The sequence below is a fragment of the Globicephala melas genome, chromosome 10, assembly GCF_963455315.2.
Source record: "Globicephala melas chromosome 10, mGloMel1.2, whole genome shotgun sequence".
Taxonomy (NCBI): Eukaryota; Metazoa; Chordata; class Mammalia; order Artiodactyla; family Delphinidae; genus Globicephala; species Globicephala melas.
In genome coordinates, this window is record NC_083323.1 from 5,654,251 (window position 1) to 5,670,847 (window position 16,597).

The following is a 16,597-nucleotide window of genomic DNA, read 5'->3' on the forward strand; positions in this document are numbered from 1 at the left end:
AAGGACTCCTAACGCCTCAGCCCCTAGCAGGCAGGTCCACACCTTCCCGATCAGGTCAGCACGCGAAACCACGGGCTGGGTTGTGGTCTCTGGGCAGGTTGTAAATGGTGACAGACTTGCAGAGTTGAGGGAGGTGGGACATGGGCGGGGCGCAGGGGACAGCTGGGGACCCAGCTCTGCCCTATTGATTCGATTTTCGCCGTGTAGCACTTGGGTAGTCTTGAAATAAGACCAGTTAGACGTGCACTCCTACTAATTGTTGCATACTGTTTACACAACCTTTCACATTACAGGAAAACCTGACCAGGTCACTCCTCTGCTTAAAAGCCCCCTCAGCCCATCCCCCACCCCCGCCGTCTTTAATATATGGACCCCTTTTAAAGGAAAGCGTTTTTCCTGAGAACCTCCTATATCAACATAAACTACTTCTATGGTGTAAACTCTTTAAGTGAACAGCTCCTACCTCGCCCCCCCCAAAAAAACCACTTACGAGTTAAATATAAAAATTTGAAATCAGTTATAATTAAACGATGTGACATTGATTTGATGTGACATGTCTCGCTGAAACGAAATCACCAGTGTGGGTTTCAATGCACGTTGGCGTCCCCCTTGTTTTTTAGTTAATTCTTTTGATTTTGAGCGTGATGAACCCTAACTTGCTGTTCTTCATCATCATCACCATCATCACTGTTTTTCTTTTTAACCGTGAACTCCCGTAAGCACCCTATCCACGGCTCTGACAGTGCATCCAAAGTTCAGTGCTCTGAAAAAAAGAAACACACTGATTAATTTTCAGAAGTCATTCTGTATTTTCTGTACGTGTTGGATGGCCTTCTGCAAGTTGGAACCTCCAAGGCATCTAGTGGCCATTCCCTTGGGTCCCCCCGCCCATGTCCTGGGTGCACCGTGCCCTCCTACTGCTTTCCTCTGTGCAAAGGCAAAGACACCTGTTTGCACAAGCGCAGCAGCGTCTTCTGGGCTGCGCTGGTTTGAAGACATCATGTCTATAAATCCCACATCCACTGGTTTTCCTCACTAACCTCTACAGTTAATGCAGCACAGTGTTCCACTCCCAGAAACCTTGTTGCCTTCGTGATGTCCAGTGGAAGTCTCAGCTCATTCACCTTAAACTAAAATCCTTATCCTACCTCTCTTCCAATTACGCGTCATGACTCCAAAAGAAGCTTCATCTGTATACCTAGTAAAAGACTGAGCACGTGTATGAGTGCAAAGCAAGGGGGTGTTGAATCCTGACATTGCCACCTCAGGGCAGCCAGGAGGACTCCCCAGTGGGGCATCGACGTGACCCTAGTCAGAAAGCCAGACACAAACCCTCAAATCGCGTGGCGGTTGTCTCTTCCGGGAGGTCCATGTGTTCCAGAATACACATTTCAGATCATTAAGGTGAAAACTCAAAATGCATAAATTGGTGTAGCCTGGGAGACCCTTGGGAGCGTATCTCGGAAGCACAGTTGGAAAATGCTTGCTCGGGGGCCAAGTCTGAATCCCTGACCCCCAGTCGGGCCCCTGCCGGACTCAACCCCAGCACATGGAACCTTCCCTTCTCCCCTCCTGCCCGGCTCTGCCCCGACTCCCGTCTGCTGGGACCATCCCTCTGCCTTCTCCCCGCCTGCGTTCCTAAGCCCCACGGTGTCGTGTCCGTACTGCTGTGACCACAGTGACGGTGACCGTGCAAAGCCAGGCCGGCAGGCAAAGCCTGGACCGAGGGGGCCCAGCAGGACGCGGGTCCCCTCCCTCCTTGCCGCACTTACCTCGTCGCGTGCCTGTGTGTTTCCATATCTGTCCGGCCACCAACCATGAGCCTGTGAAGCAGGCACAGGGCGTCTCAGCCAGTGATGAGTGAGTGAATGAAGGCGTGATCAAATGAATGAGTGAACCGACCGCCACCAACTGAACTGACATGTTTGCCTTTAGCTCTCGTGGAGAAATTCAACCTGGGCGTAAACAGAGATGAGTGCCGGCAGCTCATCGTCAAGTACGACTTAAAGAACAACGGGAGGTTTGCTTATTGTAACTTCATTCAGAGCTACGTCCTCCTGTTAAAAGCAAAGGAAACCTCGCTGATGCAGAGAATGAAACTGCAGAAGGCGACTAAAATGGTACGTGGATCGTCCAGAGGAAAGGGGTGGGGCTGGGGCTGAACGGGCTTCCTTCATTTTTCTCAGTTCCGCCTACATCCCATTGTCTCACTTCATACAAACGGTGGCCCCATAAGGGCCTGGAGACCCCAGACTGGGAACCAGCAGCCTGGATCCCAGGTTCTCAAACTGGCTGGGTGGCACGTGCCCGCGGGCACCTCTGTGTGGCGAGCGTCGGGGAGAGTGTCAGCGGCTCACACGGCCACCAGGAGCGGGGGGTCTCGGTCAGTTCACTGGAGAGGCAGGTGGGGTGGGACCACAGCAAAGGGAAGCGCCTGTAACTTACACATCACCGCCGGTTCACTCCTCAACTGTCTGAGACGGGCTGGCCTTGCTCCTGGTGTGGGCGGCCAGTCGCAGACCCTTTCTCTTTCTTGCGTAAACTACACCCGTGATGCATGTCTACAGTTCTCTTCTCGTTTCCTTGAAGAGGAATGAGACCCTAAAGATGCTTAAATGGCAACTGGAGGGCCTGTGCCCTAGATTTTTACCTTTTTTCTTAATCGTTTGTCATTTTATGTTTCTCACCCACACCCACTTCAACCACGCTGTTCACGGACTCACCTTTCTCGAGTCTTTCCACAGCATGAAGCAGAACAAGCCTTTTTCACACTCATATTCCATCACCTATAACGCTGAATTCAGTTACATTGAATTAAACAAGTACAACCGGCCTTGTCGACCTGGGAGCAAACACAGCTGAAACCAGCTGCTGTAGGACTCAGCTGCGGGGACCAGAGGTGTGGGGCAGACCTGACAGCATAGGTGGCGGCTTAAGACTGCTGGAGGCTTAGCCCAGCAAACAGTGGATTCCATCGCAGAACTTTCCATGCAGCCGAATTTGTCATTTTGTGCTAAATCGGGCCCCATCTTAGCGTAGTTTCTAGTTTAGCCAAGCAAAGGCTTAGGCCAAGTTAAGGAAGTAAAACTTAACCTTAAGACAATTCTTTCTCTAGCTCAGCTTTTCTGTGAGTGGAGAAAACACTGTCCTTGGTGGGTCGTCAGGGGACACAGGAACATAGCTGGAGAACCATGGAGACCACACAGCCTTCAAGGCTCCCCCAGCTCTGGCCCTCCTCCACCTCTCCCGGCCTCAGCTCCCCCTTCTGTAAATGAGGGGAGGCGTGCTGAGCCCCTGGGCAGATGTCCCCGCTCGCCTCCGTGTGCCACTGCCTCGCCCCCCAGCTCCGGTCTTTCACCCAGACGTGCCCACAGCCTCCACTCTGCGGCTTAGGCTAGTCCTGTCTTACATCCTGGGCATGATTGACAAGGAGGTGAGACTCCCCGGGAGCCTTTCCCAGGAGAGAGTGTGGCCAGGGCCTGCCCCTGCTCCTGCCCCTGCCTGGTCCCCGTGCCAGTCCCCGTCCCCTCTGCAGGCTGTCCAGGCCCCACCATGCCAACTGTCTGCCGGCAGAGTAGCTGAAAGGGCCGTTGCCTTTTCTAGTGCTTTGGGGGCTTTCTACAACTTTGACAGCAGAGACACCCTCTGTGGAAGTGAGCTGGGGCTTTGCTTTGGGGGGCTCTTCTAGAGGACTTCTGGAGGGGTTGGTGTACAGGGCTGGGATGGGAAACCCTTTCTCAGGCCAAGCTTGGGTGTGGGAAGGGCAAGTGCGCATACAATCCCTTCTCTTCCGTGCATGCCGACCAGCTGATTGGATAAATTGGCAGCTAACGAAGCTATAGGGTATCTGGTTTCTATCATAGGTGCTAAATTATACAAAAATTGAAAGCAGTTTAACTTTGTGCTAATTTGTTTCATGTAGTGCCATGTTAAAAATTAAACTTTCCCGGGGCTTCCCTGGTGGCGCAGTAGTTGAGAGTCCGCCTATCGATGCAGCGGACACGGGTTCGTGCCCCGGTCCGGGAAGATCCCACATGCCGTGGAGCGGCTGGGCCCGTGAGCCATGGCCGCTGAGACTGCGTGTCCGGAGCCTGTGCTCCGCAACGGGAGAGGCCACAACAGTGAGAGGCCCGCGTACCGCAAAAAAAAAAAACTAAACTAAACTTCCCCCAAATGTGTTACACATGACTGCCTAAAGTCCACCTCTGTGATATTCAGATGTGCTTTGGGGCTAAAACGTGCTAAAATATCTTGTTTCCAATCTAATAAATAGCATCTAAATGAAATAATCGTAGGGTAGTGTACTGTCTAATTACTAGATATAATTACAACCTTGTGATTTTTTTAAAAAACTCTGTTCATTATAAGAACGTACTAGAAGACCCCAGCTGAATCTCTTTTTTTCCCTCAGACTGTTTTGAAATTGGCCGGTTATCTGCCTGTCTCTCCCCTCAAGTACGTGGGGAGGGGCTCCCCGGGAGGCAGCCTGGCAGGTGTTGGTGTCAAGCGGAGCCTCCCTGAGCCTCCATTTCCCAATCCAGGAAATGGGGCTGTGGAGACCTACCTTCCTCCCAGGGTGGGGGAGGAGCGGAAGGAGGCGCACAGGCGATGCTGTTTGTGATCATTCCACACGTAGACTTGAAATGTACGCTTGCTGACTCCATCCTAGCTGGGAGCGTGGGGTGGGGAGTGAGCAGGGGGCCAAGACGACAGGAGCTGGCAGCCCTCTTCCCTCCCTTCGGGCCATGGCCTGTCCGCTCCATCCTTCCCATCCGAAAGCTCATTTCTTACCTCCTCTTGGTTTTTGGTTCTTTTCCCAGAAAGAATGCGGTGCTGAGACTTCTTCCTTTTACGCCGCTCTGCTGCGGATTCAACCCCAAATTGTGCGCTGCTGGAGGCCGATGCTGCGCACACTCAAGGCCTACGACGAGGGAAGGACGGGGCTTTTAAGCGTGGCTGATTTCAGGATGGTGAGCACAGCTCTTGTGCGGCTGTGACCTCTGACCAGGAAGCAGTTGCCAAAGGCCCATGGCCAGAAAACCTCCAGAAAGGATCTGCCGGCCCCCAGCGGAAGGCCCGGGTGTGGGCAGCTGTCCCAGACCTCACTTCCCCACTTCCCCCAGGTTGTCAAGGGCCGAGTGCACGTGTCCCTGTGCTGCAGACCCCAGGCTCTCCTCCCTGAATGTTTCTAGAACCCTGCAGGAACGTCCAGGTGCCAACACCTGAGTGCCGCTGCCCTCGGGGCAGCACGACAGCTGCTGCGTCTCGCGGAGCCCTGGCTGCACTCCACCCCGCGCCAGGCCAGGCCTCCTCCCCAGCCCCCCTCCCAGGTCTTTATGGGGGGAGCCGGCAGGGTCACAGAGCAGAATGACAGCATCGGGGGGCCGAGGCGGGGTCCCAGGTGTGCGACTCAGGGCCCACAGACCCCAGCCCTGCCTCGCAGGAGCCCCGGGGTCGGCCCTCCCCTCTCCCGCAGCCGCCCTCACGTGGAGGGGCTGCCCACCGCGCACCACACGGTTTGGTAAGCAGCTCTCCCGACAGAGCCTGAACCCTGGTGCCTTTCCTGCCCCGCGCAAGTCCAGCATCCACGGAGGAAGGTGGTCTGGAGGGAGCACCTCGCCCGCCGCAGCCGCCCCTCTGGAGCAGAACCTCTTCGCTTGGCTTTACCCTGCAGAACCTTGGGAGCGCTTCTCCCAGAGGAAAGAAGCGGCCGCCCTCGAGGGGGACTTAAAACTCCCGCGTTCAGAATAACGTAGAACTCCTCGGATTGGCAGTTTCTTGACCCCCCTCTCCTCTCCTCTCTGCATCCCCACCCCGGCCACTGAGGTTCAGAAAATCATTGAGGTCTAGAGCATTAGATTAAAAATCAAATATTACAGCCAGGAAGAAAACTCAGTCCGGACAACACAGAGACAAGGGGTTATGGCCTCAAAAGGCACTTCCAAAAAATGTATTCCTTAGACTTATCTGTGCTCAGCAGCTAGAAAAAAGTTTTTTAAGTAAAAAAGCTTTTCTTAAATAATAATGTAGGAAGATGAACCGCAGTTGGAGGGCCTGGCGGGGCTGCATTCTCAAGGGCCTCGTGCAAGGCGCTGGAGGGCAAGGGGCCCCCTAGAGCCCCAGTGCCGCGCACGGTGGGTGGGGGCCAGGCCTGTCGCTGGGCCGGGGCCTCCGTGCCCCACAGTGCAGCCAGCTCACAGCGTTTGTCTTTACTTTGGGGGCAAGTAAAATTCTCAGCCAGAGAAGGGAGGGAAGCGGGTGAGCTTCTGTTAGTCTCCTCGTCTTCAGGTAACTTCCCAGGAATTCGGGGTGGGTGACAACAGGGAGAGGGCAATAGAAACGGAGGCGTTGCCCTCAGCAGAGCCAGAGCCCGAGACCAGATGGGTGCTGGGACCCTCTGGACACCCAGGCTCAGTCGCCTTTTCTGCTCTCAGCCCATCAGCCCCATAGCCAGGCCAGCTGACCTCAGCCCCATGGTCCCGGGCCTGTCCTGCCGGCCCCAGAGGAACGTCGGGCTCTTCTAGCCCCACTTTCTAGCCCCCTCTGAGAAACAAATTATAACACAAAACATAGATGGGGAATGTATAACCTAATCTTTATCTAATAGGGTATCTATCTATTAAAATTTGTCTCAGTTGCACATAACAGAGGTGAAAAAAAAAATAACAGCACCTTAAACATGGTAGAAGTTTATTTCTCTCTCACATAAAAGAATCTCAGAGGTAGGAAGTCCAGAGCTGGCGTGGTAGCCGGACAGTCATCGGGGACATCTGTATTTTTTTCTGCTCTCCTCAACACCTGACTTCCTGCCTCAAGGTCGCCTCATGGTCCAAGATGGCTGCTAAAGCCCCAGCATCACTTTCACATTCCAGGCAGCAGAAGAGAGAGAAAGAGGGCACGCCCTTCTTCTTTAGAGACTTCCCAGAAGTCCCGCATAACATTCTCAGTTTTAACTGGCCAGAACATACCTAGCTATAAGAGAAGCTAAGAAATGTCGCCTTTTTTAGGTGGATCCCAGCGGCCTGAAAATCAGGGTTCTGATAACAGAAGGGGAAAGGGTAATCGGTGTTGGCTGGGCAATAGCAGGCTCTGCCTCGGGCTGCATTACTGTTGGGTCATAGCGACTCCCTGCACCCTGCACCTGCGGGCCTGCCCTCCTCCCCGGGTGGGCCGCACCCCGAGGCCCCGCTAGCTAAGGCCCTGTGGCCAGGTCTCCCCTCCAGTCCCCTCCTCTCCGTCCATCCTCCTCATCCTCCACGTTGACCAGCCTCACTACCCTTCGGGGAGGCGATTGTGGGAGGGCCGGCTAGGGGTAGGGAACCCCAGCGGCTCCCATCTGAAGGGAAGTCCAGGGGTCTTCGTGTCCCGCACCCGTGTTGCTGGACGGAGCTGCCCTGTTGGAGGGGGGCGGGGGGTGGGCAAAGAAGAGGGGTGGGGAGAAGGGAAGCGGGAGAGAGAGCTGCTGGGGGCAACTCTGGAGGTGGGCGGTCCAGGCTCGGGGCGGGAGGAGAGGTGGGCACATGCTTCCTTGAGGGGCTCCGAGACCAGCGGGGGATCCCTGTCTCTTCTGCAGGTCCTGAGGCAGTACGGCATCAACCTCTCCGAGGAGGAGTTCTTCCACATCCTGGAGTATTATGACAAGACGCTGTCTTCAAAAATCTCCTACAACGACTTCCTCCACGCCTTCCTTCAGTAGGGGGCCAGCTCTGCGAGCCCAGCATGGACAGACGGGGACCGCAGGGCCTGTCCCCGAGACTAGTAAAATCTATCATCGGGCTGTCTCACGAACTTCCAGAGTGTCCCCAAAACAGAGCCCACACCCACGCCCGGCCTGCGTCTTTCCGAGGTCATCCCAGGCCCAGCGCTGGGCTCTAGCGTCAGCAGTGGCCTTCCAGAGGGCCTCAGGGCTGCCCCGCTGAGCCTCGGGACCCTCGTTAGTTTGAGCAAATTAAAATGTTAGTCTCTGCAAGAATGATGCTTGAAGCTTTAAAGGAACCACCAATGATAAACTTCAAAACTCAGACTTTCTGAAGGTTTTATTCACAAGAGCTTGCTGGGTGCCTCAGGGCCGCCACAGCACTTCCTCCACCTGGGTCACATCTGTGCCCCTGCTGGGCTTGTCCACAGGGCCGCCTTGCTGCCCCTGGTGACACAGGCACCAGCCTGACGTCACGGAGGAGCGGCCGGCATCTACGTCAGGCCCCATGTGTTCTTTGGGGGCTCAGCCTTTCCAGGGCCCGGCTGAGCTGACCGCTGATTGGAGCCACCCACCAGCGCCCATTGCTGGAGGGACTCTTGCTTGGACACAGCAGGGTGTGACAAGCTGAGAGAAGTTTTCAATTGCCGCAGTCCTTTCCACCCATCACGAAGAAGATGGAAGGGAGACAGTTTGCTGCCTCCTGGAAAGTTCTGGAAGGAACAGAAGAGGCAGGCAAGAGAGCTGCCCCTGAGCTGTGTGACCCCGGGCTGTCAGGGAGGGGTGGGGGCAAGGAGCCTCCACTGTCACCCTGAGCAACACACAAGCAACACGCGGCCAGCAGACCTCACGTCCCTCAGAGGGACGCCCGGCCAGCGCCCGCCGCGGCCCCAGCCACTGGAGGGCGGGTTCCCCAGGGCCTGGGCAGCGGCCTTGGCTTCTCCTCCCCTTTCCTGTCGTCACTGCCATGGCCACGCCTCCTCCTTTCCCTGCTCCCACGGGACCCAGACACGGCTGCTGACCAGGGAAGGAGTCAAATGTTCAACCAGAGACCACGGGAGCTCTTAGGAAGCCAGACCAGAGCTGACCTCCTGTGAGCCCTGCTGGCTGCACAGCCACTCCAGCGGGCCGGGTGGGGTCTCCGTCCCCAGTGGAGAGATGGAGACCCTGAGGCCCAGGTGGAGGAGGGAAGGACGCCCTCTGGGGTGCCTGAGGAGTGAGGACATGGCTCCTTGCTTCCTGCCCCTCAGCCAGGCACCCCGCAGCCCGGCAGGGGGCATCGGGGACCAGGCTGAGGAGGTCTGGCTGGGCCAGGACTGCGGAGGCCCCCAGATCCCAGAGAACCTGGGGGCCCTGGAGGAGGCTCAGAGGATGAAGATGCCCACTGCGGGGGGCGGGGGGGGGGGGGGGCGTGTGTGAAGGGGGATGGGTTGCCCTGAGGGCAGCCTGAGTTCAGGGAGGAGGGAGGGAGGGGCCGTGGTCCCTGCTGGCCCCAAGTCGGTGCTGTGGAACAGGAACGCCCTCAGCCCCAGCAGCTCTTCTTTCTAAGGGGTGGAGGTGGGAGAATGCCCTTCCTTTGTGCCCCTGCCCTGGCATTCGGGGCCCCACCCCGTGTGCCTGGCTTCAACCTTCTTGAGATGCCGCTCACACTGTGCACCTGCTCCTCAAGGAATGCTAACTTGTCCTTCAAAACTCAGTGCAGGGCTTCCCTGGTGGCGCAGTGGTTGAGAATCTGCCTGCTAATGCAGGGGACATGGGTTCGAGCCCTGGTCTGGGAAGATCCCACGTGCCACGGGGCAGCTGGGCCCGTGAGCCACAACTACTGAGCCTGCGCATCTGGAGCCTGTGCTCTGCAACAAGAGAGGCCGCGATAGTGAGAGGCCCGCACACCGTGATGAAGAGTGGCCCCCGCTTGCCACAACTAGAGAAAGCCCTCGCACAGAAACGAAGACCCAACACAGCAAAAATTAATTAAATAATCAATTTAAAAAAAAACAAAAACTCAGTGCGGAGCTGCCTCTTACAGGAAGCCTTCCTGACTTCCCCAGGCTGAGCTGCGCATTTTGTCTGATGCTGTTCAGCAGCCTGTGGGTCTGCCGTTGAGGGACTTAGGGGGCCTCCAGGTCAAGAAGGGGCTCAAGAGGCAAGTGGCTCATCCTGGCACAGAAGCGGGACTCAGTGGGGTCACAACTGGCCACCAGCCCTCCTGAAACATTCTCAGAGTAGTTTTGGTGTCAGTGAGATGGGGTTCCAGTTCCAGCTCTACCATGACACTCAGCCAGGTCACTTCACCCCTCTGAGTCTCACTTTCTACATCTGTAAAATGGGCAATCACAACCCCCTCTCAGAGGACATTGTGAGGACCACGTGTGGAAAGAGTTTGGCTCTGCAGTGGGCTTTTCTCTCGGAGTTAGCAGAGCTTCCGAGCTGAGGGTTGCAGGCGAGTGGGCTGTTAGCCACCCTCTCCCTCAACCCCAGAAGAGGTGGGGCAGCTGCTTTCCCAATGCCTGGCCCTTTCAAGCTTGAGTCAAGAGAGCAGGGCTGGACTGAGGATCAGGGTGTCCAGCTGCCCCCGTTCATCCCCTGGCCCCTGTGCAACTTCCCTCTCTGGCTGAGCCTCCATTTCCGCATCTGCAAAATGAAGATAACCCCGCTTCCCTCGGGCTCGTCCTCCAGTCGGTCTGTGCCCAGCCCCACGAGTCAAACACAAACCTGTCTCCTAGAACCCCCAACAAGGTAGGTCAGAGACAATCAAAAGAGAGGCGGTCAGGGCTGGTGGGGGGAGCCCTAGGTATGGGAACCCGAAGAGCCCTGGCCCTACACCTAGAGCTGGACTTCGGGACAGAATTTCAGCAAGGGGTTGAGGGAGGGTTTCAGCTGAGTGCCCTCAGAGTCAATGCTGGGAGGCCAAGAGGGCTGGGCCATTTCCCAAAGGCAGTACCGTGCTCCCAGCCGGGACCACCCGTCCCCTCCCTCTCCTCTTTCCTGGGTCCTTGTATCCCGATCAGGTGTCTTCAGGTGGGCACCCTTCCCAGAGCCAGGCCCAGCTGGGAGCAACAGCCCTTCTGGATCCTACTGTGTTGAAAGAACTGAGTGCCCATTTTTCCACCCCAGTAGAACTCATATTAAAGCAAATGGCCCTATTTGTCTCCCCGTCATGTATCCATGTCCCTTGCTTTTGACCTTGAAGTTCCTGTTGCTAACTAATGTCTATTTCCCCAGTCCTTGAATCCACACTCAGCCATGTGACTTGTTTTGGACAATGAGCTGTTAGCAAGCATGACACAACAGAGGTTTGAGAAGCACCTGTGGTTTTGGGCTTTGAGATGCAGGGAGCTGGAAAGAGCGTCACTCCCACTTGTATGAGAAGAGAAAAGCTGGACAAAATGCAAGTTAACAGCTTTTCTTAAACCCACCTGAGAATGGAGCTCGACGCAAACAATTCACTAAAGTTTAGAGATAGGTGCCTGCAGGGAGAAACAAGACCCAAGCATTTGCTTACCTGGGATAGACATCACAGAGTACCGTATAAGCCAGTAAGAGGATTCAGCTGGACATTTTTAACAGATTGCTCAAAACCAAATGTGGGCTAGCCTGAGAATGTGAAGGCTCTGGGGGCTCTGACACAGAGGAGTTTGCATCCTCCGGGAACCTCACCAGGTGCTCACAGAGATCAGGGAGCATCCAGAGAAAGCTTCCTCTGTCCCTGTCCCTGCAGCGGTGTGGCCGGAAGAGGGTACCAGCAGCCACTGCTGAAACTCTGCCAGAACCCATCTCCCCATCCCTCGAAGGGAGCAGAAAGCTCCCTATGCAGAGAAAAGGACAGCAAACCCTAGCCTGAGGGCACCGGTCAGAACCCAGTGCAGGCGAGGGGGCAGAGCAAGCTCTACTCCTGGAGGTGGAGGGGGGCAGAAATATATGCTAAGCCCTGTATTACATCTGCAGGAGGGGCAGGGCGCTCATGAAGGCTCACAGTCTGCAAGGCCGAATCAGAACCTCAGAGAAGACCCCACCCCATCCTCTACCACCACACCAACAATCATCAAATAAAATGAAAGGTGAAACAGCTAGGAGAGCCACAGGAGCCCATCGCTCCAGGGAGCAGCACAAAGGAAGACCCAAAGGCAAGCTGCGAGCAAAATTCAATGCAGCCCAACTCCTGACAAGATCAACCCAAGCCCCACACTAAAGTCCTAACAGAAAGAAAGACATAGTCTTCTCCAAGCGTAAAGAATACTTACCTCAGCATCTACTGTTCTATTGTATCAGAGGTTAGCAAATCACAACCAGTGGACCAAATAGGGCCTGTGGCTTATTTTCATACAGTCTATGAGCTAAGAATGATTTTCACATTTTTAAAAGGTTGGAGGAGGAGAAAGAGAATAAGAGCAAGAAGGACAAGAATCGACAGACTGTATGTAGCCCACAAAGCCTAAAATATTTTCCGTCTGACCTTCTACAGAAAAAGTTTGCTGACTTCTGCTATACAACTGTCCAGCTTTCAATAAAAAATTATGAGGCATACCAAAGAGCAATTAAAAGAAAAAAAATAAACAGTGAAGAGACGAAGCAGTCATCAGAATGAGACTCAGGGGCTTCCCTGGTGGCGCAGTGGTTGAGAGTCCACCTGCCGACACAGGGGACACGGGTTCGTTTCCCGGTCCAGGAGGATCCCACATGCCGCGGAGCGGCTGGATCCGTGAGCCATGGCCGCTGGGCCTGTGCGTCCGGAGCCTGTGCTCCACAACGGGAGAGGCCACAATGGTGAGAGGCCCGCGTACTGCAAAAAAAAAAAAAAAAAAAAAAAGAATGAGACTCAGATTTGGCACAGATTTTAAACTATGAGAAAAGAAATTTAAAATAATAAATTTGTATGTTAAAGCTCTAGCAGAAAAAGTAGACAACACATATAATCAGACAGGAAGTTTCAGCAGAGAGGTAGAAACTGGAAGAATCAAATTGAAATCTTAGAAATGAAAAACAGTAACAAAGATAATGATTGCCTTTGACAGACGCATCAGTAGACTTACACAATCAAGGAAAGAATGAGTGACCTTGAAGATAGATTAATAACATGTACCCCAATTGAAATGCAAAGAGAAGGAACGAATGGGAAAAATAACAAAATATCAGAAAGATGTGGGACAATATAAAATGGTCTAACATATACATAATTGGAAACTAAGAAGAAGAAAGAGAACATGCGGCAGAAGAAATATTTGAATAAATAATGGATGAGAATTTTCCAAAATTAATGAAAGACCCTAAACTACAGAGAAAAGAAGCTTATTGGACCAGGCAAGATTCCTTTATATACATAAGATTCTCATATGCATATGAGAGAGAGACAGGGAGGGAGGGAGGGAGAGTTTTAAAAGTTATATATACTTTCAAAAGTCAATAAGTCAATACAGGAGATAAGATGGAATCACAGAGGCGAAATTAGAAGAATAAGAACCTCTGACACGTCTCTCCTCCAAATTGTTAGAATCAACTTTTTCAGAATTCTAGAACTTAACCGAAGATTTGCAAGAACCCAAGGAACATTTATTCAAGAAAAGCAGCTGAAACCTAGCAAGGACAGCAAGCTTTGTGGCATTTTAACTTGCCCTAGCCCAATCAGCCACCTCCAGCTCCACAGTAGCCTTGAGAAATAACAGCTCTCTCAGTGCAGAGTGGCAGTCATGGGAGGGAGCAAAATAGAGCTGGACCTCTTTCAAAGCCTCATTCCCAAAGAATTATCATTATTTGACCTGCCTAGTGATTCCCTGGAAGACCTCATTTGCAAGACTGTCTGTACGTGAACTGACTCAGAGACTGCACAGTTACAGGTATCATAAAACATTTCCCTCAGAGTAGGGGAGGGGACGTTTGTCAAAAAAAAATTACACACAAATGTTTTAACTGCGGCTGCTTGAGGCAGTAGATAACAGCTGGGGTAACCAATCGACTACACAGAACGCTTAAAAGGAAAAGCTGAGGAATAAGAGGGTTTGGAAAGTTCCCAAGATATTCCTGGCAATCTAGAAGGCCATGTATGTGCGTAGAGCTGGGCACATGCCCAGGGATGTGTGCTTGCTCAGAAAAGACATGAGAAAGCCCTAAGCTGTCATCTCTAGCTGACCTTAAGGCTCTGCACAAGCAGGAAATCAAGACTAAAGCAAAGTTGTCAACTGCCTACCTGAGTGTTGAAGGCATGATTCAAAATGCACACAGAGCTCAGCAGCAGATTGGGAGATTTACTGGTTCCAAGTGTTTAAGGAAATCTCTGCCTAATGATTAGCTAACCATTAAACTACCTGAGAAAAGATTTCAGTGGCCACACATGACAAAGAATACAAACTTTACAGAATTATTTCAGAGAAGTCACTAAATAAACAACTACAATAAGCAGCAACAACAGTAAACCTTTGAAGGAGGAGAATCTTATTTCCAAAGTTGCTATAGTACATTATTTTAAATGACCAGTGTTTAACAAAAAATTATAAGACATACAAAGAAACATGAAAGTATGGCCCATACACAGGGGAAAAAAGGTAATCAATAAAAACTGCCCCAGAGGAAGCCCAAATATTGGACTTAGTAGACAAAAACTTTAAATCAGCTATTTTAAATATATTCAAATATCCAAAGGAACCCATGTGTAAAGAACAAAAATAAAGTACAAGAACAATATCTCACCAAATAGAGGATATTAAAAGTATTAAATAAGCAGATCAAAAGTATTAAAAAGAACCAAAAAGAAATTCCAGAGTTTGAAAAGTTTAACTGAAATTTAACATTCACTAGAAGAGCTTAACAGCAAATTTGAAGATGCAGAAGAAAGAATTAGAAAACTTGAATATGAGTGAATTGAGATTATCCAGTCTGAAGAACAGAAATAAATAAATAAAGAAAGAACAAAATTCTTTCTTGAAGAAGATAAATGAACAGAGCCTCAAAGATTTGTAGGGTATCATACACACAATGGAAGTCCCAGAAGGAGAGGATAGAGAGAAAGGGGCAGAAAGAATATTTGGAGAAACAATAGCCAAAAATTTCCCAAATTTGAAGAAAAACATGAATCTGCATATCCAAGAAGTTCAATGAACTCCAAGGAGGATAAAGTCCACACATAGACCTATCATTTTAAACGTATGATCATCTTAGTAGATGCAGAAAAAGCATTTGACAAAATTCAGCACTATTTCATAAAAAAACTCTTAGCAAACTAGGAACAGGAAGGAACTTCATTAACTGAATAAGAAACATTTACAAAATACTATAGCTAAAATTACAGTGAATGGTGAGAAACTGAATGTTTTCCCCTAAGATCAGGAGAAAGGCAAGAATGTCCTCTCTCATCACTTTTATTCAACATCATACCACAAGTCCTAACCAGTGCAATAAGGTAGGAAAAATAAAAATGGGAAGGAAGAAATGAAGTTGTCTCTATTTGCAGATGACATGGTTAAATTCCAAAGAACTCACCAACAAGCTAAATAAGCTAACTAAGTGAGTGACAAGGTCAGTACACAAAAGTTAATTATATGCCTATGTACCCACAGTGAACAATCAAAACATGAAGTTTAAAAAACAGTACTATTTATAATATCCCCCCATTAAGTACTTAGATAAAAATCTAACAAAATGTATATAGGATCTGTATGATGAAAACTGCAAAACATAAATGAAGGAAATCAAAAATCTAAATAAATGGAGAGATAAATGGTTTTCATGAATTGTGAGACTCAGTGTTGTTAAAATCTCTCTTCTTTCCAGTTTGATCTATAGATCCTATGCAATCCCAATCAAAATCTCAGCAAGATTTATACGTCAAGTCAATCCAAAAATATATATGAGGGACGGAGTCAAGATGGCGGTGTGGGAAGACGAGGAGTTAGTCTCCTCACAACTAGGGTGCCTGCTGGCTGCTAGTGGGGACTCTAACCCCCAAGTAGATGGGAGGAACCCCACAGTGAGCGGGTAGGATGTAGGGGGACCAAGGGGGGAGGAGAAGTGGAGGCCAGACAACATTGGCACCCCTGAGGCCGGGGAGATCAGGAGAGGCAGGTGGGAGGGACTCTCCAGGAAGAGCACGAGAGGAGCAGAGGGCCATTGTCCTGCCCACTCGGGCATGGGTAGCCTGCTGAGCTCCCAGGCCGATCCCCTGCACTCCAAGCCCCCTCCAGGCTGTGTGGGTCCTGGGGGCATAGGAGGGAGACTGGGGAGATCAGAGGAGACAGGTGGGAGGAGCCCTGTGGGAGGGGCCCTGCAGGAGGAGCAGGAGAGAAGCAGAGGGCGATTGCCCCGTCCATTTGGACACGGGAAGCCTGCTGGGCTCCCAGGTGAGGTGCTCTGCCCTCTGAGACCAGGGGTGGGGGGCACACCTGGGCCCCTTCTGTTCCTTGAGTCTAAGCGCCACCCCCCACAGCCCCTAGGGCCTTTTCCAGCCCTGTGGGTCCTGAGCATTGGCCCTGCCCACTGCCCAAACCTCACCCTTGCTTAGACCCTGCCTCCACAGCCAAGGTCTTTTCCCCCCTCCTTTTTTTTTTTTTTTTCCCTTTTCCCTCTTCCTCATTTTTACTGTTGTACTGATGTACCTTCCGGTTGTTGATTCATGTATGTTTTTATTTTTACATTCTTTCTAACATATCTGTTAGTTTCCTAGTCTAATATTATTTTTAAATTTTTATTGTTTTTTTTTTTTTTTTGCCACCCCACGTGGCTTGTGGGATCTTGATTTGCGAGCATGGGTTTGGGCGGAAGCTCCTGTGATGGGAGCTCCGAGTCTGAACCATTGGACTAACAGAGAATCTCAGACCCCAGGGAATATTCATTGGAGTGAGGTCTCACAGAGTTCCTCACCTCAACACCAAGACCCAGCTCTACCCAACAGCCTACAAACTCCAGTGTTGGAAG

At 51.6% G+C, this 16,597-nt stretch overlaps 1 protein-coding gene across 1 annotated transcript in view; it reads left to right on the forward strand.

Moving 5' to 3' along the window:
- Positions 1 to 8,466, forward strand: part of LOC115852689 (EF-hand calcium-binding domain-containing protein 6) — a 126,554-nt gene extending 118,088 nt beyond the window's left edge. Inside the window, exons 13-15 of the mRNA XM_070046470.1 lie at positions 1,936 to 2,120; positions 4,821 to 4,970; positions 7,574 to 8,466. Of these exons, the coding sequence (XP_069902571.1) occupies positions 1,936 to 2,120; positions 4,821 to 4,970; positions 7,574 to 7,696 (458 nt within the window). The 3' untranslated portion in view covers positions 7,697 to 8,466. The remainder of the gene's footprint in view (positions 1 to 1,935; positions 2,121 to 4,820; positions 4,971 to 7,573) is intronic.
- The last annotated feature ends 8,131 nt before the right edge of the window (positions 8,467 to 16,597 follow it).